Source organism: Ammospiza caudacuta, chromosome 4 (assembly GCF_027887145.1).
Source record: "Ammospiza caudacuta isolate bAmmCau1 chromosome 4, bAmmCau1.pri, whole genome shotgun sequence".
NCBI classification, from domain to species: domain Eukaryota; kingdom Metazoa; phylum Chordata; class Aves; order Passeriformes; family Passerellidae; genus Ammospiza; species Ammospiza caudacuta.
In genome coordinates this window covers 5526003-5550349 of record NC_080596.1, presented here as the reverse complement: position 1 = coordinate 5550349, position 24347 = coordinate 5526003, and the positions used below count along the sequence as shown (strand labels likewise).

At 37.4% G+C, this 24347-nt stretch overlaps 2 protein-coding genes across 2 annotated transcripts in view; one reads left to right on the top strand and one right to left on the bottom strand.

Moving 5' to 3' along the window:
* RXFP1 (relaxin family peptide receptor 1) overlaps positions 1–20909 on the top strand; it is a 50275-nt gene extending 29366 nt beyond the window's left edge. The window contains exons 4-19 of the mRNA XM_058803771.1: positions 4190–4294; positions 5084–5189; positions 6444–6515; positions 8072–8143; positions 9181–9252; positions 10050–10121; positions 10879–10953; positions 11233–11304; positions 12199–12270; positions 12996–13067; positions 13461–13532; positions 15516–15587; positions 15831–16060; positions 17390–17800; positions 18318–18536; positions 20608–20909. Coding sequence (XP_058659754.1) covers positions 4190–4294; positions 5084–5189; positions 6444–6515; positions 8072–8143; positions 9181–9252; positions 10050–10121; positions 10879–10953; positions 11233–11304; positions 12199–12270; positions 12996–13067; positions 13461–13532; positions 15516–15587; positions 15831–16060; positions 17390–17800; positions 18318–18536; positions 20608–20909 — 2096 coding nt within the window. The remainder of the gene's footprint in view (positions 1–4189; positions 4295–5083; positions 5190–6443; positions 6516–8071; positions 8144–9180; positions 9253–10049; positions 10122–10878; positions 10954–11232; positions 11305–12198; positions 12271–12995; positions 13068–13460; positions 13533–15515; positions 15588–15830; positions 16061–17389; positions 17801–18317; positions 18537–20607) is intronic.
* Positions 20910–22845: 1936 nt separating this feature from the next.
* C4H4orf46 (chromosome 4 C4orf46 homolog) lies at positions 22846–24260 on the bottom strand. Its single transcript, XM_058804189.1, has 2 exons — positions 24091–24260; positions 22846–23996 (listed from the first exon to the last, which is right to left on the bottom strand). Exons 1-2 carry the CDS (start codon positions 24250–24252, stop codon positions 23841–23843), a joined length of 318 nt encoding a protein of 105 aa, XP_058660172.1. The 5' UTR covers positions 24253–24260; the 3' UTR covers positions 22846–23840.
* Between the last annotated feature and the right edge of the window lie 87 nt (positions 24261–24347).

The window sequence follows — 24347 nt, the reverse complement described above, 5'->3', positions numbered from 1 at the left end:
CGTGTCCTGTTCTTCTTCTTCTTCTTCTTGGCCTCCATCTTCTGTGGTGGTGGTGGCACTTTGGGATTGGTTATTACTAAAAGTGCACTGGTTAATAAGGGTAGAAGGTATTGGGGAAAAATGATAAATATTGTACACGTAACTTAGGGTATAAAGATAAGTGACCGCCCAGGGGCTTGCGCAGTGTGCCCATGGCTGACTTGCTGTGCAGACCTCTGTCGGGCTGAAAGAAAATCTTTTAGATAAACAATTAATAAACACCGAGACCGAGACAAGATCAGAAGTCTCTCCTCGTCCTTTGAAGCGCCGGGCTCTTCAAGGCCATCCCTGGGCCTTTCCAGGCCACCTAAACAGCACAGAAAACTTACAAGTGGCTTCCCTGAGCTATCTCCGGACACAAATCAGCAAAGAGAAACATGACAGCGACAGTAGAGGACACAGTATGTGTGCAGTGACATGCAGATTGCTCTGGGGTAATTTACCTTTGAATTGACTGATAAGGTGTCCAGCTCTAAGCTCTTAATTTTTTCTGCTTGGATTCTTAAACTGAGACAGTGAAATTCCATCCCAGCTTTGCCCTCCCTCCAGGCACCACAGCCCTTGATTTTGTGAAATCTCTGTGTGGTTTTGGTCTTGCTGTAAGTTATGAGGCTGTATCAGGATGCCTCAACACTGTGGGAAAGGGCAATTATATTCCTTAATTGGTAAATATTTTTAAAGGAAATGCTTCTTGTCTGAAGGACATGGGTCTTCCTTGTACCAAAAGATACTTTTGTGAAAAGCCTGAAATAATTCTTTGCAGCGAGAAAAAGTTTATTTGAACAACTGACAAAAAGAAATATGTCCAAAGGTTATGACCACCAACAGCAAACTCAAAGGGTGACATAGTGTCTCTTTAGAGTGTTTATGCTTTTAGCTGATAGCATTTCTCTGTATAATACCCATGAAGACATGGCTGAGAGAAGGGGGAAGTCATACAGATAGCATCCTCATCATAAACTCCAGACTAAGTAAGAGATATGTCTTTAATTGAGAAAAGATGATACTTTCTTGGATCTGACACTGAAATGATTACTCAAATCTGTAGTTTGTCAGGATTAACATGCTCTTTCTCATTCCCATCAGAAGTGGTAATTGGAAACTTTCAGTAAGAAAGAGCATATTAATCTCCAGTCAGATAAGTCCAGTTTGCCACCACTTATTTCACTTATTCCATGTAGAGGAAGATTTGATGATGCTTTATTTTCTCAGATCTCTTTTTTTTATCAGAACCACAGCCAACATAATCTATTTTAGAACTGGCTCAGGGTAAAAGTAATTTCTCATCTGAGCTGTGCTGCCTCAAATGATAGATTTGGGATTTCAAGACCAGTACTATTACCAGTCATTTCTTCAAGTGTTTGGAGAATCTCACCTCGAAAGAGGTAAAAACAAGCCACAAACCTTCATCTAAACTCTAAATGACCAAAAAGTGATTTACAGTTCTGCCACCGAGTGTTTCACCACATGGTCATACTAAACATAATTATTTGCACAATGCATTCTTTCAGGATTTGACAAAACAACTTGAATAAAATAGAGACTGTCCCATGTTTGGACACAAATTTTGGCTCAAAGCATATATTTCTGGAGGTCAAGGGATGTTTAGTAACTAGTTTTATTATATTCAGATATGTCTTTTTATTTCTAGTAGAAAGCATGCCATAAGAAAAGCCCGTTATTTAAAATGAACTCACTAGAAACACCAAACAGCTGGAACGATTCTAGTACAAAATTATCCATCTTCTCTGTGAGTCTTTCCCCTTCTTTCTTATGGCCACCCAAAAATACACAGCTGCCTCTAGACTTCCTCAAAAATGCTGAGGAACTTCCCTTTTGTAGCAAACTGCTCCATCATTCCTGTTAGTGTGGGAGGCACTTCTCATCCTTTTTCTATGCAGATGTGAAATGCAGTGATGGTCACTTCTTGTCACATGACAAGGCATTTTGAAAGTACAAAAATGTGGAATAAAATCTCATATATCCACTTTCTATGAACATAATAATGAATTAGAAAATCCAAGAGTACTTTCATACTATATCCCTGACTGCAAAGCATTCATTTGGTATCATTTATACTTCAAGAATAATCTCATTTTTAAACCTTTTTCCCAAGTTTCTATTTAAAAATCCTACTTTCTCTGTGTAAGTTGAATTCCCACATATTGCTGAGTCCAGTCATACAAATGAAAGTCAATGGATGTGCTCCAGTTAAATATTCAGGAACAGTGGTAGAGAAAACCTCATTATGGTCCCATCTACAGGGCAGTAGGTTTTAATGCACTTGCCACTTGACAAAGGATCTATTCTCATCACTTCATCAATTACAGATTCCGTGCTGCAGGCAGTCCTAAAACTGATCCTCTTTTGAGCATTTAAAGCAGGCAGGAGCAGGTTGGCCAATACCTTTCATTTTGTCCAAAATACATTAGGCTGTTTCTGAATATTAGCTTAATGATCTAGAATGGCAAAACTGCTAATGGATGCAAGGTGCTCTTGAGGAAGTTAATAAAATGTTCTTAAATGTCTTATCAGGTCTGTCTTTTCTCTCACTGGAGCAATTCCTGAAGACAGGCACTTATGTTTGCTTTGAATCTTTCATCTTTTTGATTTATGCATAACAAACAAATAACTAGATGAAGGCTATTTTGCCTGAAGTTACTTAATATTCCATATTATCATTAATCAGTACCTATAACACACCTTTTCAGCTTAGACAGCAAAGAGGTAAGCATCTCTCAAAACCAGCTTCATCTGTAGGCAGATATCAGGAGATGCTTTCAAGGTCGTTTCCCTGCCTGTCTGAGAAAACAACAACTGAGTTGTAATGTGGCATGAAAAATGAGGAGCCATTTTAGAGTAGGAAAATTTGCAAGGAAGTAAATACTTTTTATTTCTCCCTGCCTGTTTTGAAGCCTATATATATTATAATAATGCTTAGTTAAATATAAAGATTTATAGAGAAATGTCCATGAGGAATTGTATTTAAGTATAACTAAACTATTAACCTGTGAAATTGAAAGGGGTAAAGACTATTGCCAATACGTCATAAAGGTAAATCTAAGACTCTACTAACAAAGCAGAGCCATCCTAAGTGTTCTCATAGAAATGTTGTTTTGCAGTATATATCCTTAAAGTGTGCTGCTTTCAATTGTCATGGATGCTTTGGCTCACCAGCTAGTGAGTGCCATCCCAAGGCGCATTTCTGCTACTGCTGTGTGTTCATTAGAGGAGATGCTTTAAAAGCTGAAGAGAAGTCAGACTCAAATTAAGAAAACTAAAGTCAGACTCAAAGTAAGAAAACTAAAATCCAATCACAGTTTTTAAAGGCAAGTTCCCTTCCCAGCCTGTTTGGAAAGTAGCTACCTGATCAGTCAATTTACAGGTCTCAGATACACAACAGATTTCCAAGAAAGAAGTAACTAACAGATCTGTAGCTATTTCTAGCACCACTATATCTTGAAATGTCCATTCTTTGGAAGGAACTAAAAGGTTTGCTCTTACACTTAACTCTTACAGCCATAAACTACTCATTTCCAGTACACCTGTGCACAGTGACCAAAGGGGTAATATGGAATCATGCTTTGTTTAAGATGCATATTAAGCTTAACATGAACATTCTGACTCGAATGCATTACACCCAGTCCCTTCTTCTCCTGAAAAGCAGTGCTCCTTTGGCCTTCTTCTAGATTTTCAGGAAAGAAATTATAGGCTGTGATAGTGCAGAAGCCTGTCTGTACAGACTAGTCAGAGTCATGGTAATCATTTCAACTTTCCTGGACAAAGTGGCAAACCTGCATGTTTAAGGAAGTATGAAAATATTGTTCTCTCTCATTTTTAGGCTCCTACATAAATAAATTTCTGAAGTCACAACTATGTTTTTTCAATGTGACTGTCACAGCAAATGTTATTGAAGGTATAATAAGCTGTCACTTCTATGCAGCGCACATCATTTGACATGTAAGATTAAGCAGCTGTATAAAGTTTTCTAATGGTGTGTGAAACACTCTGGAATAAAGATGTGTATTAATGAGACAAAAATTGATGCAATTACATTAAGTGAAGATATTTCTACCTTCCATTTATATTTTGATATCTTCTATTTGTGGTCTGTTGATGTTGTGTGTTTCTTTGTTTGTTTTTTTATTAGAGGACAACAATGGATGGTCTCTGCAATTTGATAAACATTATACAAAGGACAAATACAATAAACTGAAGTCTCTGTATGCATTTCAGACAAAGACACCTGAGTGCTGTAAGTAAATTACAGATATTATTTTATTACTGCTGATTCCTAGAAAGAAATACAGAGCAAATATATTCTTAGCAGGAAATTTAGTGCTGTTTCAATTTAGTTAAACAGCATAATATCTCAAATGGACAAAAGCTAATTTGAAGCTAATTTCAGTTCCATTAAGGATGATTCATTTTCTACAAGAAAAGTGTCAAACATATTTTAATTAGCATATGCCAATTAGGAGGACAATATAAATGTTTATCTAAATATGCTGATACTGCTGGAGAGACCATAGAACTGGCATACATTTCAGAGTGAAATGAAGGCAACATTGCTCCCAGTTCATTCTTTGTACATCAAATGAAATTTGCAAATCTCCTCCATTTACACAGCTCTTTGCACAGACTTTTTGATTCTTCTGTCTACTATGATGAGCAAACACTTCCTGACCCATTTGTGGCCTATTTTCACCCATGGAAATTGTGTTCCTTCTAGCAATAAGATTGCTGAATAATCTAAAGAATTGTTGAAAAAATCATATTCCAGATTCCTGTATATCATGCCTAAGAGCTTTTACAAGCTCTTTCACAGCAGTAATATAATTTTTGTGTCCTTTTATATTTATTGTTAGATTCCTCCAAAGTCTAAATCGATTTTGTAAAAAACATGTGCCTTAATTGTGTTTAAAAGAGCCTGCTATGTCTGTCTTTGTGTTTGTTGTTCTTTTGTACCCTATTTCTTTTCTCCACATGCCATCACATCTCACATGCCACCCTTTGCCCTGACCATGTTCTTGCTCTCCTGCAGTGGCTGGAGATGTGCCAGCAGAGTGCACCTGCCAGGGCCTGGAGGTTTTCTGTGATGCTGCCAAACTACGTGCTGTCCCATCTGTCTCTGCAAACATAACCATATTGTAAGTAGAGAAGTCACCTAGTCTCTTGCTCTGTTCAGGTTTGACTGTCAATCCTACAAGTTTTTACAACTACAGCCTTAAAATAATCATCAGCTGATGCTTGGGAAGCACTGTGTCTCTCTGTTGACAAGTACCTTAATATTTTAAGTACAGATTTTCCTTACACAAAAGGGGAGAAAAAAACTAAGGAACCAAAAAACTCTGTGAACTGATCATTTCATGTTTGCAACAGTGACTTGAGCTACAAACAATTTCAGGATAAAGGAAAATCTACAAAAGAAATGCTTCCTTTTAAGACAAAATGCATCGAACCTGTTTCTTTTTCTGTGATCATGCCAATATTCCTAGTCTGTGTTCCTGTCAATAAAGTCAATAACCTTGAACTTGGTGGAAGTCCCTGCTGGAGCAAATCTATTTAGATCTCACTTGATGTTTCTGAATACGCTGTTATTTAAAAGGATTTAATTGGTCTGACTCATCATGCAGATATGTATTTGTAAGCCAAACTGTTTTTTAACAGACCAGAATATGGCTGATGTGGTCTTGATTTGCACATTGCTGTTTGAGAAGCAGTTTTAGGTGTGGTGAGCAGGGAGCAGCACCCCATGTCCTCACCTGAGGAGCTCCCCAACAGATCCAGGTCATGGATCTTTCCTTTTGGTACCAGCCTGTGCTCAGGTTCTCCTTGTTGGGTCCACGTTCAAACACTGCAACCCTTCATAACAAAAACTGATGTGGAATGTCAAACATCTCTTTAAACTGGCTTCTGGGCTCAGGGTCGAAAAAGAGTTCAAAAATACTGATCCAGTTCTAGCTGTAGAAACAGCAGAGTTCAGCTGGATTTCAGGCTAAATTCTCTTCTAATCAAACCACATTCTATAGGAATTTTATTCTTGACAGGACACTTAAGTGTCCCCAGTGGAGACGGGACATAGGGATGCATGAACTGGGAAATACATTCTGTATGCATTTGAGGTTTGAAACAAATCTGTAGTTTATATTCAAATCTTTTTCATTCTTAGATTTAACTATTATTTTGCCAGTTTTTCCTGGGGACATGGACTTTTTTATTATTATAATATATTTTTCTTACTGTTTAAATAGATACAAGCATACAGAAAAACAGAATTAGCATGTTCAGATGGTTTCATGTTGCTTTTGTTGTTTGCCAGAGTGAGAGCTGCCCTTATTAAATAACAAAAGTGCTGTAGGAACCTGGGACAATAGTTTTACTGTATGCATTCATTCCTACAGGTCTCTTCAGAGGAATCTGCTGAAGAAACTTTCTGCTGATGTTTTCAAGAAATACCAAGATCTTAAAAATCTGTAAGGGAGTGCTATAACATAAAATACCTACCTGGTGTCTTAAATATTCCTCCTTTCCTTCCATATGAACACACATGGAGCTTAACATTTAAGTATGAAAAGTCTGGTTTGTCTCACCTTTTGGTACCTCACATGTGTCCTGTTTGGCTCAAGTACCTTGATTTGACATCTGTCTTTTTGCAAGGTCATAATTTCTGCATATTCAATGGTTTATGTTTATAGACTGGTTTATACCAGAAAAATACTAAATTTTAATTTTGTCGGAAGGATGCTACATTTATAATAAATATACCAAATCAAATTAAAGTAAGTTGATTGATTTATTCTGGCAAAAAGTTTGGAAACAAAACTTCCCATTATCATGGAAAGTTCATTCCCATGGCACATGGTTTCACTCCTAATTATGTCTAGTGTTGATTTGATAATGCCCAAAAAGTCAAATTATTATGGCAACATAATACTGTGTTATGTTTTCCAGTGTGTAACATACATACCATTCAAAAATCATAGCCTTAAACAATTTTTCTTTATATAGAAGTAGTGAAATAAAAATTAAATGCAGAAGTGTGGAGTAGGGCTTCTATGTAGCCTATTCGAAGTGTTCTTTCACGGGAACTGTGCTACGCTGCAGCACCATCTTGTGTTCTGAAAGTTAACTCCCATTATGTCCCTTAAATTCCTGAAAGGTAAGTTTTCACTAAAATAAATAAATAAATCCATACCTATCTATATATGCATAAAAAATTTGATTCTAATATCAACTTCACACCCTTCTGATTGATAATTTTACATTTTCCAATAGATCTTGAGCAGTGTTTGGCAGAAACCCATTTTGTAAAACCAATGTCCAATTCCTTACTGCTTTCCAGCAGAAATGCATCTACATGCTTCATTAGGTGGAATTTTATTTAAAGTACCTATGTTTAAATATTATTCAGAGAATAATGTTATAATGCCTTTAAGTTATTTGAAAAAAAATTAGCATTTGCAGTTGATATTTTTCAATTCATTACTTCATCAAAGTAGATAAAGAAATACAGAATTTTTTTAATAGTATCTTTAGTTTACAGGAGATCAATAAATTTTGCTGGATATTTTTAAATATATTATCTTACTAACACAATATTTTGAGAATTCTCTAATACCACAAAAAAATTCAAAAAAATCTTTTTTTTACATTTACTGTGCAAAATTTTGGTTTCAGCAGAGATCTTGGTAACTACAGAGATCACACAGGTGAGCCCTGCAAGGCTAGAACCCAATCAAGCAGATTTCAAAGCACCACTACACTGTTGATTTTATCAAAGCAAGCATCCATTGGAATGGTTTTTGTAATTTTGCTCTTTGTGTGAATTTCTTTAAAAACAACCTTGAAATCTTTCCAGCTATAGCTATGAAATGGTCATTGACAAATTCAAGGTGTAACAAATATAACAGCTTCTTTTAAATTATCAAATGTGCATTCAGTTTAGCTGAGAGATTTTAATTGGTTACTTATGTTCACTTTAACTTCACTTGTTTAGAGAATAAATTGTTTTGGGTTTGTATCTTCTTAGGTATCTTCAGAATAATAAAATCAGAGCCATATCTGAACGTGCTTTCAAAGGCTTATACAACTTGACAAAACTGTAAGTATTGCTTTTAGAATACTGAAGTAAAAAGTGGCAGGCAGAGTTCTGAGAATCTCTCTCTCCCTGATTACATATTAGGAACTTGCAAAGTGGTCCAAAACTTTAATCCAATGATTGAATTGAGAAAGCAAAGACAGATAAGGAGGTCACTGTGCAAGTTTATCTGGCAGGACAGTATTTTGAAAAGAAAAGCTGGCTCCATAGTTTGATTCTATTCCCCAAATCCTCAGGATGGAAGAAGGAGACAGTATGGTAGTTACACTGCAGAAAGCCAAAGGGAATGAAGAAAGAGTAAAATGAAAGTGAGAGCTTGTGATGGGTGAAAATTCTTTAACACAGTGTTTTGGTTTACAAATGCAATTCAAAGTAACCAGTATAGGTGATGAAAGGAACATTTTTTTTCTTTATTTTGCAACAACTTGTTGAAAAGTGTTTCTAACTTTTAAGGGAAATGCTCAGTGAAAGATACAACACATAAATTGCACTGTTTGGTTCAGAACTTTTACTGCAATGTTTTCAGAAGGAAAGTTTTACAAAGCTGTACCTCTTATTGTTTCCATCACACAAGTGAGGCTGAATATCTGTTATTACAGCTGCTGTTATTATATTCCCAGACCATTAATAGTACCCCTCCCCATTCATTTTCAGCTTTTCTTTTTCCATTATTCTGGTATCTACATTTATGACTAATATCCTTAGCAAAGGCTGAATGGGATCCTGGAAACTTTCATGGAAGAAATCACTCCACAGAAGGAAACTGGAAAGGGTCTAAAATATGAAAATATTTAGCTGGCTGTACTTTCTTATAGATAAGACAAAGTGCTGTACACTGTTGCTCTTAAAATCCTCACTAGAGAGAGTCCTGTTTTGCTCTCAAGCAATGGCATGAAAATTACCAAGGTAAAATAAAAAATATTTTAAAAATAGGAGTATTCTGGCATATTATCAAGGAAAAATAATCTTAAAACTCATTTGCATGTGTTTGCTGCTAAATAATCATTCCATTCATTCGTCTTTGGTTGGTCTTGTTTTAGATATCTGAGCAACAACAAGTTAACGAGTTTGGAGCCTTTTGTCTTTGCAGACCTTCACAGACTTGAATGGCTGTATGTTGTTTTTCTATTTGTATATTTATTTACTCAATAACCAATTAATTTTTATACATAGTTAAATATTTTTATTGCTTTCATTTTTGTGCATAGCATTACTTTGGACTAGCTAATAACTAAGGAACTCCTGTTACACTGTGTAAGGTAAAAATGCAATTGGCTTTGGTGAGAGCAGAAAATAGCTCTTGAGCCTTAATGACTTCAATGACTGATAACTTTCAACAATGGCAAAAAATGTTTATTAGTAATTGCTCGTTACAAAAGAATGTAGCAAGTAACCTAGGTACCATAAAACAGTAGACAGATATTTTTTGGGCAGGTCTTTTCCTGTAAATAGTGCTTAAAATGTCCACACAAAATTACCTGAAATATTGGCTCATTACTGCTTTTCAGAGAGATTTTGAATAATTTATTAAAAATAAGCAAATACTGTCTTACATTCTCCTGCCTGTTTGGGACTGTTGGATTGCCACAGAATAATGTTAAGTTGGGCTGCTTTGTTTTTACAGAGAATCCTATCAAAGTGTCTTGATCAAAGGATTTAAAAGCCTCAAAAGAAAACACATTTTTCTAAGTTGAAAGAAATTATTTTCCCCAAGTTACTTTTTTTAATTAATTTTTTCTGAAAGGAAATTAATATGTTAAACCATCAAGGAATAGTGTGTTCATTTTTATAAGTAGTTTGACTGGACTTTTGAAGAAATTCACTACAAAGCTTGTTAACTTTTATTATCTCTTCAATTTAAGACTGCAGTCAATTATCAATCTGATACATATTTTGCTGTAATTTATAGGATAATTGAAAACAACAGGATAAATCGGATCTATCCATTAACATTCTATGGACTCAAATCCCTTATTCTTCTGTAAGTATGAAACAAGAGAAAAAAGGTGCTATTTAAAAGAACAGAATAAGAAGGGCATACAGATATAAAAACCTTTTTAGACCAACTATGCTTGCTCACCTCAGGGTGCTGGCAGTACCCCTGCAGCTTTCCCTTACCCCAGGCAAAATGTGCTAGAGTGGGAGGATTTTGGCAGCAGGGGACATGGAATGTCTGGAAAAGTATAGGGAGAAGGGTGAGGAAAGTGACAAAAGGTGTCACTGAGAGGGCAGGGCCGAGGCAGCTGCAGCACTGGGCTCCAGGTGTCCTCCACAGCCGTGCTGGGACAGGAGGAATGCCATAGTCCCTGCCCTGGTGGCAGCCTGACCCCCCTCCCCAAGACCCTGTCTGTGATCTGCCACTGCCCTCTCCAGCCTGAAAGATGAGGGAACGTCCTCCCCTGCATGCCAGAGGGAAACCTCCCCCCACATCCCACTTCCTCCATCACCCATAGAAGTTACACGTTCTGACTGAGTTTGTACGGGGTTTCTATATTTCATTTCAATAGCAGTGATGTGGAGTGAACATCTTTCCTTTACCTGGACATTAGCAAGCTAAGGATAAAATATTGCTGCACAGAATGCCACAGAGAAAATACGTGAACATTAAAGAAATTTCAAAATTATTCAAAATTGTATTTTTTTTTTCAGAAGTGCACAAGAGACATGCATTTTTCTATGATGTAACTGTGCAAATATAACCAGCTGTACTAATCCTCTTTTTTTTTTTTTTTTTTCAGAGAGATGATGAATAATTCCCTTGCTCGTTTGCCTGACAAACCTCTGTGCCAATATATGCCAAGATTAAACTGGCTGTAAGTCTACCTTATTTTAGTGGGAAAATATTATTTTGTTGTCTTTGTATGGCAGTTCCACACCACTTTTTCTTATGGGGAGCTGGATCTTGCAGAGTGCCCGCTGGGTCACTGCAGGGCTGATGGCCTGAAGTCATCAGTTGAGTGTGCAGAAGTGTTACATGTCTGCCTCCCACTCTCTTCTGTGTAGTCAAATTCTGGTAGTAGTTTTCTTCAATTAACTTAGAATAAGTGCCTGAGTTTATTTTCAGTGACTGATGGGGTTATTTTGTATCCCAGAGACCTTGAAGGCAACCATATCCATCACGTGAAAAATGCCACTTTCATGTCCTGCAGCACTCTAACTGTACTGTAAGTAATTGCATATGCTGGCTAGCCAGAGTGAGATGTGCTTATGCTGAACAGTCAAGTGGTTCATTACAGCTAATAGAAAAGTTTCCTGAGTATGGTGGTTATTCATCTCTTGAGGATATTAAATTAAAATGTTTGGTTTGAAGTGAGCACCACACAGAATATCCACTGTTTATATTTTACAGCGAAGTTCAGCATTGAAATATATAAAAATATTTCATTGAAGAGACTTTAGGTGATACTAAGATTCAGAAATTTTCATTATGTCCTTTGTATTGGAGTCAAAGATCTCATGATGAGAACTAGCAAACAGAAAAAATTCATAGCTTGTTGGTTATTTTGATTGGCTGGTGGGTTGACTGCCTCGTCAATTTTAGAATTTTCTCCAAAGTTTCTTCAGTGATGATGTAACCATCTTCAGAAAATCCCTTCTACTTTTTGGTAGATCAGTAGGCTCCATGCTGTCACTTTCAATTCTTAGCCCTTCTCCAGTACCCATGTTCTTGGCTTTCTAAGCTCAGTGGCAGATGAAACAAGGGTGAATGAAAAATTTCACAACCGTGTACCTGTGTCTGAGACAGGATTAGGTCACAAGTCTTTCAGCCCACTTAATATTCTTCCTGCCCTCAGGCAATTTGCATCAGCCTTCCATGGATGCACGTGTGTGTATGTGTACATATATATATGTAGAAGTACATGCATGTATAGGCAAAAAGAAAAGTTATTTACCAAATGATAAAATGGCAAACTTCTAGATGCAATTAGCTTGTTAACTGAATTGAGCAAATATTTGAAGATGCAGAGAACAGAGAACTTTTAAAGTTTATAAAATCTTATATTCAAAATTAAATAGACACCAAGAAGAAGAAACATAAGTTTGTTTTATTCTTTCAGGGTGATGAGACGAAATAAAATCAGTTCCCTAAATGAAAACAGCTTTTCTTCTCTCCAGATGTTAGATGAATTGTGAGTAGATTTCTTCTCTTATTTGTATAAATCACAGTTTTGTGATTTATAATATGAATATCATTCATCATAAATTCTATTTCATACATGCTCTGGAGATGACATCCTTCCTTAGGCTATATTTTAAAGATATATTTAACAGGAAAGAAATAATCAATAAAATACATCATCTGTACCAATCATATTGGGGCTTTTCTCACATTATGTTCCCTGAATATAATAATATTAATTATCCTTTTATCATTACAATCTAGGTGCATGTGTGCCTTCAGTGTCTTTTAGGCCAGTTTGACAGTTTTGGTTGGACTGAGACCTTTATTCCTCTTTTATTAGGATTTCTGCACAGTGAAAGTAAGATGAAAGGTAGAAATAAATGCAGTTTAGCCCATGTGGATACATTCCCATCATGAAACAATATGTTTAATTAATTTGTAAGCTTCTGCAAGTCAAACTAATGGTATTTTACTTTCTTTTCAATGGAAATAACATAACAATAAATTATGCATCTAACAGTATATCTGAACTAATGAGACAAAGCAAGATCTGATAGCTCTAGCTTCCCACCGTGTTTTAACATCATTCTTTTATAGTCCAGATTTCAGATAACCTATAGAATAAATTATATCCTATTTGACAAATAAAATTGTGTATATTGAAACTGCAAAACTATTCAGTAAAATTACTGTGTGTAGTAAGAACTTACTGTGATCTGTGTGTTTCTGCAGAGATTTGGGTAGTAACAAGATTGAATCACTTCCTCCATATATATTTAAGGAACTAAAGGAGCTTTCACAACTGTAAGGATTCTTGTTTATTATTATACGTAACTGTACATTCCTCATTTGATATGATGCTTTCAGTCATATGTGTCAAAAAAGAGTACATTTGTTTGTATGCATCATTTAAGCTCTGCCTAAAAAACACACCAAAAGCAATTTTATATAGCATTTTGTCCAGAATAATTTTGTCAAAGATGTGCATTTTCATGTCCCAAAAGACAGCATGTTCAAATTCTACCTTTTTCTAGATCTTGTTAGTCCATACAAGATGAGCTATGCTAGCTACATCATAAGAAATTAATAATTTCATGGAAACACCTAACATGATATCAGAATTTAAAAGTAGATTGACTTTATTTTTAGAACAAGCTGTAAGGAATGTGGCCAAAGTTATTTTTGTTGTGTTTACAGGAACCTTTCTTACAACCCCATCAAGAAAATACAAATAGACCAGTTTGATTTTCTAATTAAACTCAAATCCCTGTAAGTATCAAGTTTTTATATTTTAGCTATATTTTCTTTGTGATTTGCACATCTCCCTCAGGCAAACATGATCCAGAATATGTTTTGTAAGAAATTGCCCCTGAGGAGTTTAGGAGGAGTTTTGCAAGTGCACTAATACAGTAGCTCTAACTTGAATTCTGCCAGCAGAGCTCTTTCTAAAACTCTGAGAGAGTGCAGCAACAATCTTGCAACTCTGAAATGATCCTGCAGTAGATTTAAGTACCTCTTCACTGGTCACTTCGGCTCTGAAGTAACCGACTTGGTATGTAGCACAGCATTGGTTCTTGTCAGACATCACTTCAAAATCACAGAAAAGTTTGTTCTGGAAGTGACCATTAAATGTCCTCTAGTTCAACTCCCGTGCAATGAGCAGGGACATCTTCAACTAGGTCAGGTTGCTCAGAGCTCTGTCCAGCCTGACCAGGAATGTCCCCAGGCAGGGGGTATCTCCCACCTTTCTAGGCCACTTACTCCAGTGTTTCACCACCTATTCATAAAGAATTTTTTCCTAATATCTGGTCTAAATTGACCTTTTTTAATTTAAAACCATTACCCCTTGTCCTATTGCAACAAACCCTACTAGCAATGGTTGTGGAGATTAAAAACCAGAGGTTTTCTTGGACAGCAGTGCAGTAGGAGTTCATGGTTTGGCCTGATGTGATTATGTGTGAGCTGTAGCCAGCACTACACATACCTTTGTTGATCAAACCAGCTTCCTCACAGTGACTGGAATCCCCTGGCCAAATTCAACTAAATTTGGTAAAAGGCTAATGAACTGAAAATACTAAATCTATAAGTGTTATGAAAATAAGGAACTGAGCACAGAAAATAATAAACAATTATCTCCTTAACAGTCAAGCTACAGCATGATTTTATCATTTTATCTATTATTTAACACCAAAGAACTCATACAAATCAGTGATCATGGCCTTCATCCTGTTTTAGTTAAAAAAACTATTAAATCTTGAGACAGATCAACAGACAACTGTGTTTTGGCAGTTTATAGGACACCAGTTCCCTCTTTATCTGTTTGAAATAGTGGAAATAGTCGGGGAAAGCACTCCCTAGGATTCATTGCAGCACTTAAATAGAAGTGGCACAATTCCTTGTTGGGACTTTCTCACATCTGCCAGCAAAACTGCCCACCAAGGCACATCAACTAACCAGTTCTCCATTTTTGCCCAGATGAATTCAGAACGCACAGGAATATTACATTCAAATCTTTGAACAATAAATCCAATTAAGGCTCCCCACAAGGAGAACCAAAGACCCTTGATCAGGTGCACATGTAACCAGGGAATAGGAGGGACTGGAAGGATACAGAACCTGAAGTTCTAAAAGAACATCTTACAGAGTTAAATTTTATTGATCTAGCACTGCAGGGGAAAAAATATTACTGCTTTCATATATATAGGTATAAAATTTAAAATAAGGAATCCCACCTGTGTGTCACAAAAAAGCCAGCATTTTTTCTTACATGCTGTGTTCTGTGTCCCAGCTTCCTGCTGGTTTTGACAAAAAGAAGAGACTGAGTTCTTGGGTTGGTTTGTTTGTCTAGTAAAGCAGTCCCTGGGACAAAAGAGAGAAGAGGTGTGTAAAAATATTACTAGAACAAGATTTTATTTCCCCAGAGATGATGAAAGAACATCAGTAGAATAGTACTTTGAAAGGGCGACATATTAATCAGACATTCATTAATTCTCATGACTAAGTGCAGCACTAAGAGTTTTCTTCATGAATCTGGAAGAACAGTGAGTTTATTAAAATTATTTGCATTTCCTTTTTGTTCCACTCCAGATTTTACAAGGACTTTTTGGTCAGGTTACAAAGGGTTGACAGATTAGATGGAGTAAAGTTCTTCTTTACTTTCCTATTATCATAAAATCACAACTCAATGCTCATAAAATTTGGGGTTTTGCCACCGAGTTTCTATGGCCTTTTACTGAGAATGTATTTTTACAGCAGCTTGGAGGGCATTGAAATTGCAAACATCCAGAGGAGAATGTTCAGTCCCTTGAGAAACCTTTCCCACATGTAAGTAGATTATTTTAGAAAGTTTGCTTTCTTTGGCCTGAATTTTACAATTACAGAATACTGGATAATTGAAAACATCTTTTCAAAAGATGTTTGAAAAGCAGCACGTTAGCAGTTGTCAAATTCTGACCATTTTTTATTTACTTTTCTTCTTTCAGAATATGTTTTCTGAGTAGTTACTAGATAATTTTGGTATTCTGACAACCAATCTAGAATGATCTCTCATCTGTTTCTCACAACCAGATATTTTAAGAAATTCCAGTACTGTGGGTATGCTCCTCACGTGCGCAGCTGCAAGCCCAACACTGATGGCATTTCCTCCCTCGAGAATCTTTTAGCTAGCATCATACAGAGAGTGTTTGTCTGGGTTGTATCTGCCATTACCTGCTTTGGGAACATTTTTGTTATCTGCATGAGGCCTTACATCAGATCAGAGAACAAGCTGCATGCCATCTCCATCATGTCTCTCTGCTGTGAGTACTCCATATCTACAATATCTTTTTAGTCTGCTTGTAGTGTGTATGATATTTGTTATTATGGTATAGTGATGTATTTCCAGCATTGGATTAACTCTGCTTTTGTGACCTTGCAAATGAAAACACAAAATGTTGTGGTTTATATACCAAGAGGTCTTGTTAAATGCTGCCTTTGCCAGCTGGGACATTCCGAAGGTTTCGTGTTTGATTTTCATGCCGTGGGAATTCTGTCAAATTCCCACTTTTTTCAGCAAGAAGAAATAAAATTCCAATATTTCAAATGCCCAAACCCCTATATTTTACTATGCATTCCTCAGTAAGTAGTGATTTCTGCATGCAATTACTGTGTTCAAATATTCTACTCTTTGTACAAACAAAAGATTGCTTATGCAAATATAGAAAATTAATTTGTCCTAACTCCCCAATATTAGAAATTGGGGTGATTTTTTTTATTTTAATCCTGAAAGCACGACAAGTTTATTGATTAAGTACTTGGCAATACAATCACTGCAATCCTGAGTCTCTCAACACAGAAGAGTCGATAAGTATTGCACAAATGCAATTAGACGCATTTTGAGAGGTAGCTGTCAACATTGTCTAAAATTATTGCAACATTTCTAAATGCAGCATGCTGGTGACTTTGAAACTTTGTTTTTCCCATGAAACAATCTGAATACTATGCAAAATTTTTAGCAAAATACCCATGAAGACTTCAGCTCTGTGTTGACAGGTCATCTCCCCTTACTAGTCTTAGAAGACTATGCACATGAACTTTGAACTAGCAAAAGGTGGAAAAAATAACCTTGAATTCAGCAGCGATGGCCTACTCAAAGAAAATTATCTCTTAAGCCAAATGTTAATATAGACATAAATAAAGAAATAACACCTAATAAAAAAGGGTTGCAAGAATATTTCTATAAATAAGGCTGTATATTTTTCTACCTGCAAAACAATTTTACCAGAGCTTTAAAAAATGGAAACAAGTATGAAACATGAACTGTCAGACCAAATGAAAAGGAAAACAAAAAAAGGAAAAAGTAACATAATTACTTAATTACTAAGTAATTACTATAATTAAGTAATTACAATGAATTAATTGTAATTCATTATATAATTGTAATTCATAGTACTATTCCAGATGTAATATTGATTTGATATCTAATATCTATTTTATATCTATAACTGTGTAGTAGCTTACTTGTAAGTAGATACTTACATATTTATTTATGTGTGTATGTGTGTGTGTGTCTGTTTTCCAAGATACATGTACAGAGAGAATGGGAAATTCAGATGTGTAAATAATGATGTTAAGCACTGTGCCCACAGGTGCTGACTGTCTGATGGGGATATATTTATTTGTGATTGGAGCTTTTGATCTTAAATATCGTGGAGAATACAACAAGCACGCTCAGTTGTGGATGGACAGTATCCACTGTCAATTGGTTGGATCGCTGGCTATTCTGTCTACAGAGGTGTCAGTCTTACTCTTGACTTATCTGACTTTGGAAAAATACATCTGCATAGTTTATCCTTTTAGGTGTTTGAAGCCCAGAAAATGCAGGACAATTTCCATTTTGGTTCTTATCTGGATAATCGGGTTTGCTGTTGCTTTTATCCCACTGAGCAATAAGGAATTTTTCAGGAACTACTATGGCACCAATGGCGTCTGTTTTCCTCTTCACTCAGAACAATCAGAAAGTTCAGGAAGTCAGATTTATTCTGTTGTGATTTTCTTAGGTAAGTTGCTTTTCTTATTTATGTATTACTAGAGCTGCAAAGGAACCAAGTTTTCAAACAATTAAGATAGCTGTGATGTTCACACCTCCTTGGATTTAGATGCTCCAGCAAGCATTTAAGGACTATTTCCAATATAAATACTTTACTGTGTTAGATGTGTGCCTACTTATCTTAAAATGCATGAAGGGATGAGAAAGTAGAAAGAAATTATTGTTCATTATGTTCTTGAATTAATAGACTATGTTAGGGAAGTAGAGCAATGGTAAGGCTAGAGAAGAACTATTTAGTTTTAATCAGATGGCAATCTTTTGCCAGTTATCAGTGAATAAAATGAATACCTGAGTAGAGACAAAAATTCACTCTTCAGGATGAGAACAGACTCAGATTTTCTGGCCACTTAATTCCATGGGACTAGCAGTTTAGATGAAATATTCTTTTTTATTATCCAGAATGCAAATAGGTGATGTAGAATTGCAATTATTCTTTTAAGGTATAATTAATTTTAACTTTTAAACAGGTGTAAACTTGGCAGCTTTTGTCATCATTGTGTTTTCCTATGGGAGTATGTTCTACAGTGTTCACCAGACAGCTATTATGGCTACTGAAATTCGGAATCATATTAAAAAAGAGATGATCCTTGCTAAACGTTTTTTCTTCATTGTATTTACTGATGCACTATGTTGGATACCTATTTTTATTTTGAAACTCCTTTCTTTACTTCGAGTAGAAATACCAGGTATGTCCTTTCTTTTTTGAGGCTGTTTCAACAGTGCCTGCATGAAATGTTCCTACTACTTCAGAAGAAAAATAATTTAATGAAATGACCTATGTTGCTGAAATTAACTTAATGTTCTCTATCTATCTATATATATATTTACACACAATATAATGAACAATATAGTTTTGTTGTTTGATTAAACTTTATTACTATAATAATGAAAGATCAGCCCCCTTTGAGTTACACAAAAATCTCCAAAATTCAAATCATTCAAGTCTATCTGCATATAATATCTATAAAGTGTACAAATATATTTGAAAATCACGACTGAGTTCCATTGGCTTTTCTTATCTTAGGACTTCTGCTGTTTCTGTTGCCTAAATGTCTTAGGACAATATAGTGTTTTCTATCTTGATTTAATAACGTAACTTATTCTGAAAAAATTATTTTATTTTACAAGCTAGTATTTATAGCTCAAATCATTAAGTCATATAAAGATCTGCTTATCTTCTTCATGCTGTGAATATATTCCCATGTAAAAATAGTGTAACCTAAAAGACTAAAATTGCACTTTCATTTTTTCCTTCTCTTTGCAATACCAGTAGATGCCAGAAAAAAGCCTCTTCGTGTGGGGCTTGTTAACCCTGTTAGAAAGGACATGTGAGCATGAACAGAACAATCAGCAACAGCGGATTCAGACTCAGTGTACAGATGTATGTCACAATATTACATTGGCAAGAAAATGTTTTAGCTCAGATGATTTTGCCTTATGCGCTGACCAGGAGGGTTGGGAGTTGAAATTTTCAAAGTTTGGGCTTGCATCTCAAATGTCTGGAAGTTACACTGATTATGTTAAATATTCAGTTATTTCAAATATTTTTAAATTGTTCTTCAAGAAGCTCTCAAACCACCTATGATATTTGAAAGAAAATATTTTCAAAAGTAGAAGCAGGCGTACTATAGGTCAAGAAACCTTGAAGAAATCTGGCTGAATCACAGGGTGATCTTGGGTTCAGCAAATTGGTGTCCTGTGATAGATGAACCAGATTAAAGATTACTCAATTTGTGAGACTAAAGACGTGACAGCTAGCTGTTCAAATTGATACAAATTGTAAACCTCCTTTGATAGCATTTGCTTTGTGTTGGTGATACAATGTGACAGTTTTAGAACTAAGCACCTGCTTGTGTCCAAAATTGTAGCCAATCTGATGGGTGTCAACAGGAATGTCTCGATATTGCAACAAAGTTGTAAATGTGGAGAGGGGCATGGAGAGGAGTCCGGGAAGAAGAGAGTCAATTAAGGTTTTTATGCCTCTTGGAACAGTTCTGTAACAATTTTATAAATCAAACTACACAAGGGAGGGCACCCACTAGCATCTTTCAGCACTTTAATCCTGTCCTTTATCCACCTGCTCCTCAGGTAACTTATCTCCCAAACACTAAAGGACGACAAAGGGATGTTGTAAAGGTGCACAGACTGACATAGGCAGACAGTGAACACAGAAACTCTTACCAACAGGAAAAGAAGGAAATTAGGAAGATGTATACAATGCTCTTTTTCAGGAAGAGGAATGGAGAAGTCCTGGTGCAGAAGAGAAAACCAGGCTCTGAGGGGATACAGGGAATGGAGCATAGTTTTGCAGGACAGAACATCAGGGGCATGATTCGGACTGCATGTTATCAGTCCTGGGAAGAGGATGGGGAATGGAGATCACAGGAAGAGATAAGGAGCAAAGCAGAGAAAAAAGGCTTTGGGGCAAAAAAAAGGGGCTCAGCCAGAACAAGAAGTCTGTCAGGGCAGATAGGGAGCTGTGGCATAGAAAAGAGGGATAAATGGAACTGCTGGGAGAATAATAAATGTCAGCTTTTGCAGGGAGTACTGAAAACAGAGGGAGATAAGAAGCAGTGCAAGTGTAACAGAAAGAAGAAAAAGAAAAGCACCTGTTGTGCCAGGAGCTGAGCCTAAGAGCACATGATCTCCCCCTCTCACCAACAAGCTATGCTGCATTGGCATCAAGTGCTTATGCTAACTAAAGAATGCAAACACTGGGGTGCATATTACAGCTGCCTCTCTTTTTCCCTCCCTAAGGTACCATAACTTCTTGGGTGGTGATTTTTATACTGCCAATAAATAGTGCTCTGAATCCTCTTCTCTACACTTTGACTACACGACCTTTCAAAGAAATGATTCACCAGGTTTGGTACAACTACAGGCAGAGAAGATCCAAAAGAGGTAAAGGCAGCCAGAAACCATACGGTCCATCATTCATTTGGGTAGAGATGTGGCCGATGCATGAAATCACGCCAAAGGTTACGAAGCCTGTGCTTTGTACAGACTCTTCTGATGCTTCAGTGACTACACAGTCAACAAGACTGAATTCCTACACGTAATGACGTTTGAGTCCTCACGGTGACATCGGCACTGTTAGTGTCACATCCGAGGGCTTGCTGCTTTACAGCCACGAGGGAAATGGGGAGGTGTGACATCAGCACTCACCTGAACCACTGCGGGAAGGAGAGGGAGCCGGGTGTCTGTTTGCAGGTAGAACTGGCATTTCACCATCTCACAGCAGCACCTGACATTTCGACAGCTCATCCTAGATCAGAATGAGAAATCAGATATTTGGGGATTTTTTTCTTCCAGAAGCCAAGAGTGTGGAAAAAGCATGAATTGTCATTTAAAACATCTCACCCTGAAAGCAGATTGTTTGAAAGTCATCTATTTATGGGGAAGTGTGTGTATGTGTGTGTGAGTGTGTGTGTGTATTTTTTTTTTTTCTTTTTGTAAGTTCCCATTTCAACAGGTGATTTTTTAACAGTTAAAGGTTTCCTCATTAAGAAATGTATTCTCTTCTCAAAGTTTCTGACTGGCTCTATTTAGGCTGCATCATCTCTTAAAAGCTTTAAGGAGCAATAGCTGTAAGAAAAACATTCAAATTTCATAATTAGGTCAGTTAACTATTTTTGTCAAAGCCAAACAAGTGAAAATTATATTCCTTTTATAAATTTACAGACTATTTAACTCATGTAAAGGCAATAGTGAAGTGGTAATGATAGTTCTAAGGCAGTTGCCAGGTTGGACAAGGCCTTGATCAGCCTGGTCTACTGGGAGCTGTCCCTGCCCATGGCAGGGAGAGGCTGGGACTAGATGATCTTTAAGATTCTAATTCAAGCAGAACCAGAACTGTGGTGAAGAAAAAAATAAAAATAAGGGGTTTGGTTTGTTTGGTTGGTTTTTCTTTTTCCCCAAGTGAGTCCCCCAGCTTTAACTAGTGGCAGTTTCTCCCTTCTTACTCTGGAAAGACTGGACTGAGTATCCCAGCACCTTGCTGCTGGTCTTTCCCTCACTTTTCTTAACAGGCTACCAAAAGTAGCTCACTACAGCTTGCAGACTTCAACAAATACCAGTCTTTAGATGTCTCTCTATGTACAAGGGAGATGGTCAAATAGAAAATTATCAGTCTTAATAAGTGTCATGACATGTACATTTTAATCACTTTGTACATGACTGGATGCATTACAGTTGAAGTAATTTAAAGACCACAGCCATTCAGCACTTTTTGAAGCATTATTTTACTTCCCAGAATTACAGGGTAAAATAAAAAATATCCCATCTGAATCAATCCCCTAGAGGCAGTTCCTTCACACATTCTTAATGAAGAGAATGTTTTCTATTATGAAGTATTACAACTTCCCTTCTTCTTTCAGTACCGTATTCAGTCTGATGGCCTAGAAGCCCAAAAAGGTAAAAACAACTTCTTTTTTGTATTGATTTGAAACTATTTAAAATTAAGTTAAAAGATACTTCCAATGTTTGCACTTAACTTCTTAGCGGTATAAGAAGTAAAATTTTGAAAAAGTGTGGCTCACACTTCAACTGTTTACAGAACTTTGGATTATCTTTTGATTGGAAACTGAAGATTGTTAAGCATCTTGTTTCCACTACTGTATGTTCTACTGAAATAAAATATTATCTGCTAAACAAAACGACTTCTTTTCCAAGCTGTTCAGCAACATTTTGGGTTGTTGGGGTTAAAAACACCTGAGCAAAATCCTGCCACATGGATTGTCTTTAACTAGGACAATTAGAACTTAATTCAATGGAAGTTCCTTACTCATGGGTCAAGCTCTCTCAAGGGCTGCAACTGCCTTTGGTGAGATGTGCAAGGATGCCTGACCTTACCACTACCTGTTTTTCACTACACAGGATTATGGTTATATTCACTGTCACCTTTGTTTCTATCAATAACACAATAACAGTCAATACTTCATAATTTTGCAACTTCTTTATTGTTTTGGTAAGCAAGCTACAGTGGGTCTTTCTCAAAGTCCTATAAGTAAAAACAAGGCCTGCTAATAAGTCATGGCAGAGTCACATTCTCCTGCAGCCTGCCCTTGCACCTCAGCATTCCTTTTTTCCACAGTGCCTGGTTAAGGTAAAGGAGTGTCAGGGAAGCTATTTATTACAGATCAGCCATCCTTCAGACCAAAAGGTTGTATTAACAGTAAGCTCTAGACTATCAAACTAGCCACTGCTTAAGGCAAAGATAAAAAACCAAACACTGAAAAAGCTCCCTGCTTCCCCAGGGCTGGGAGAATAAATGTCACAGATTCTATTCTAACTAATAGAAGCTTTTACTTACAGTTCAAAATAATCCAGCCTATCATTAAACAATGTTGCTAAATGTCTACCCTACAGAGATACAGGGCTCATCATAAGGCACTTTATTACAGCAAAAGGTTGGGTAAAATTGTTTGCAGTAATAAAACATCTTGCAAAAAATAATCTGCAGCTTTATAGACATACATTGCGATACTGCTGAAAATAGTAAGGTTTGGGATATAGAGTTTTTCTACAGCTCATAAATAAGCCACAACTTGTCACATTATCCCATACTTAACATGAAAATAAAAAAGTGTGTAACAAAAAACTGAAGTTGAAGTTTCTCTGGGGTTGGCAGGGTTTCTGCTGATGATGGGTCTTAAAGAGGAGGGCTGACAATTCTTTATCATAGGACACCACTTCCCTACCAGTAAGGAGTTCTGAACGTAGCACACATAGTGACTTTGTATCTACCACGCTAGCACAAAAGAGAGAGGAAAAAATAGGGGAGTCAGAGATCGCTTGAGCTTCAACGAAGAATCTAAAAGTCAAAACTGATTCCCTAAACAAAGTTTTTTTATTCGGTAGATGACCATAAAACATCCATACGAGAGCCCTCAGGTATTTGTGTAAGATCTCTGGGGGAAAACAAAGCTCCACGTGGGGTCCCTGAGGCGGCGGTCGAGGAGCGCCCCGCCGCAGCGCGGGCCGGGCCGGCCTCACCCGCTGGGCTTCAGCGACTCGTAGCCCTCCCTGAGCAGGTCCCGCCACGTCCTGAGGAACCGGGCGTTCTCCGAGCACTTGGTGGCCAGCTCCTCCACCTGGGCCGACACGGCCGACGTCGCCTCCAGGATCTTCGCCAGCGAGAAGGCGGCCTGGAGGGACGGCAGAGAGGTTGGGGGTCACCGGCGACCGGCAGCGTCCCAGAGGGGTCCCGGAGCCCGCCCGGGGGCAGCGCGCCGCACTCACGTCGCCGATCTGCATCTCCACCTCCTCCAGCAGCTCCCGCGTGTCGCCGCCGGGCAGCTCCGGCGACCCCGACCCCTCGCTCCCGCCGCGGACCCTCCGGGGTCGGACGCCGGGCGATCCCTCGGGCACCGCGGCGGGCGGCAGCGGCCCTGCCTCGGCCATGTCCCGCTCGGCTCTCCCGCGCCGGGAGCTCCTCCCGCCCGAGCGCCGCCCACGGCCCGCCCAGGCCCCGCTCCCGCCGAGCGCCGCCCACGGCC

Bases quoted from the DNA above. Each gene is read 5' to 3' on its own strand.
- C4H4orf46 (XM_058804189.1), bottom strand. From the start codon at position 24,252: ATGGCCGAGGCAGGGCCGCTGCCGCCCGCCGCGGTGCCCGAGGGATCG. The intron at 23,997-24,090 runs GTGAGTGCGGCG...CCGTCCCTCCAG, and splicing joins TGGAGATGCAGATCGGCGAC to GCCGCCTTCTCGCTGGCGAA.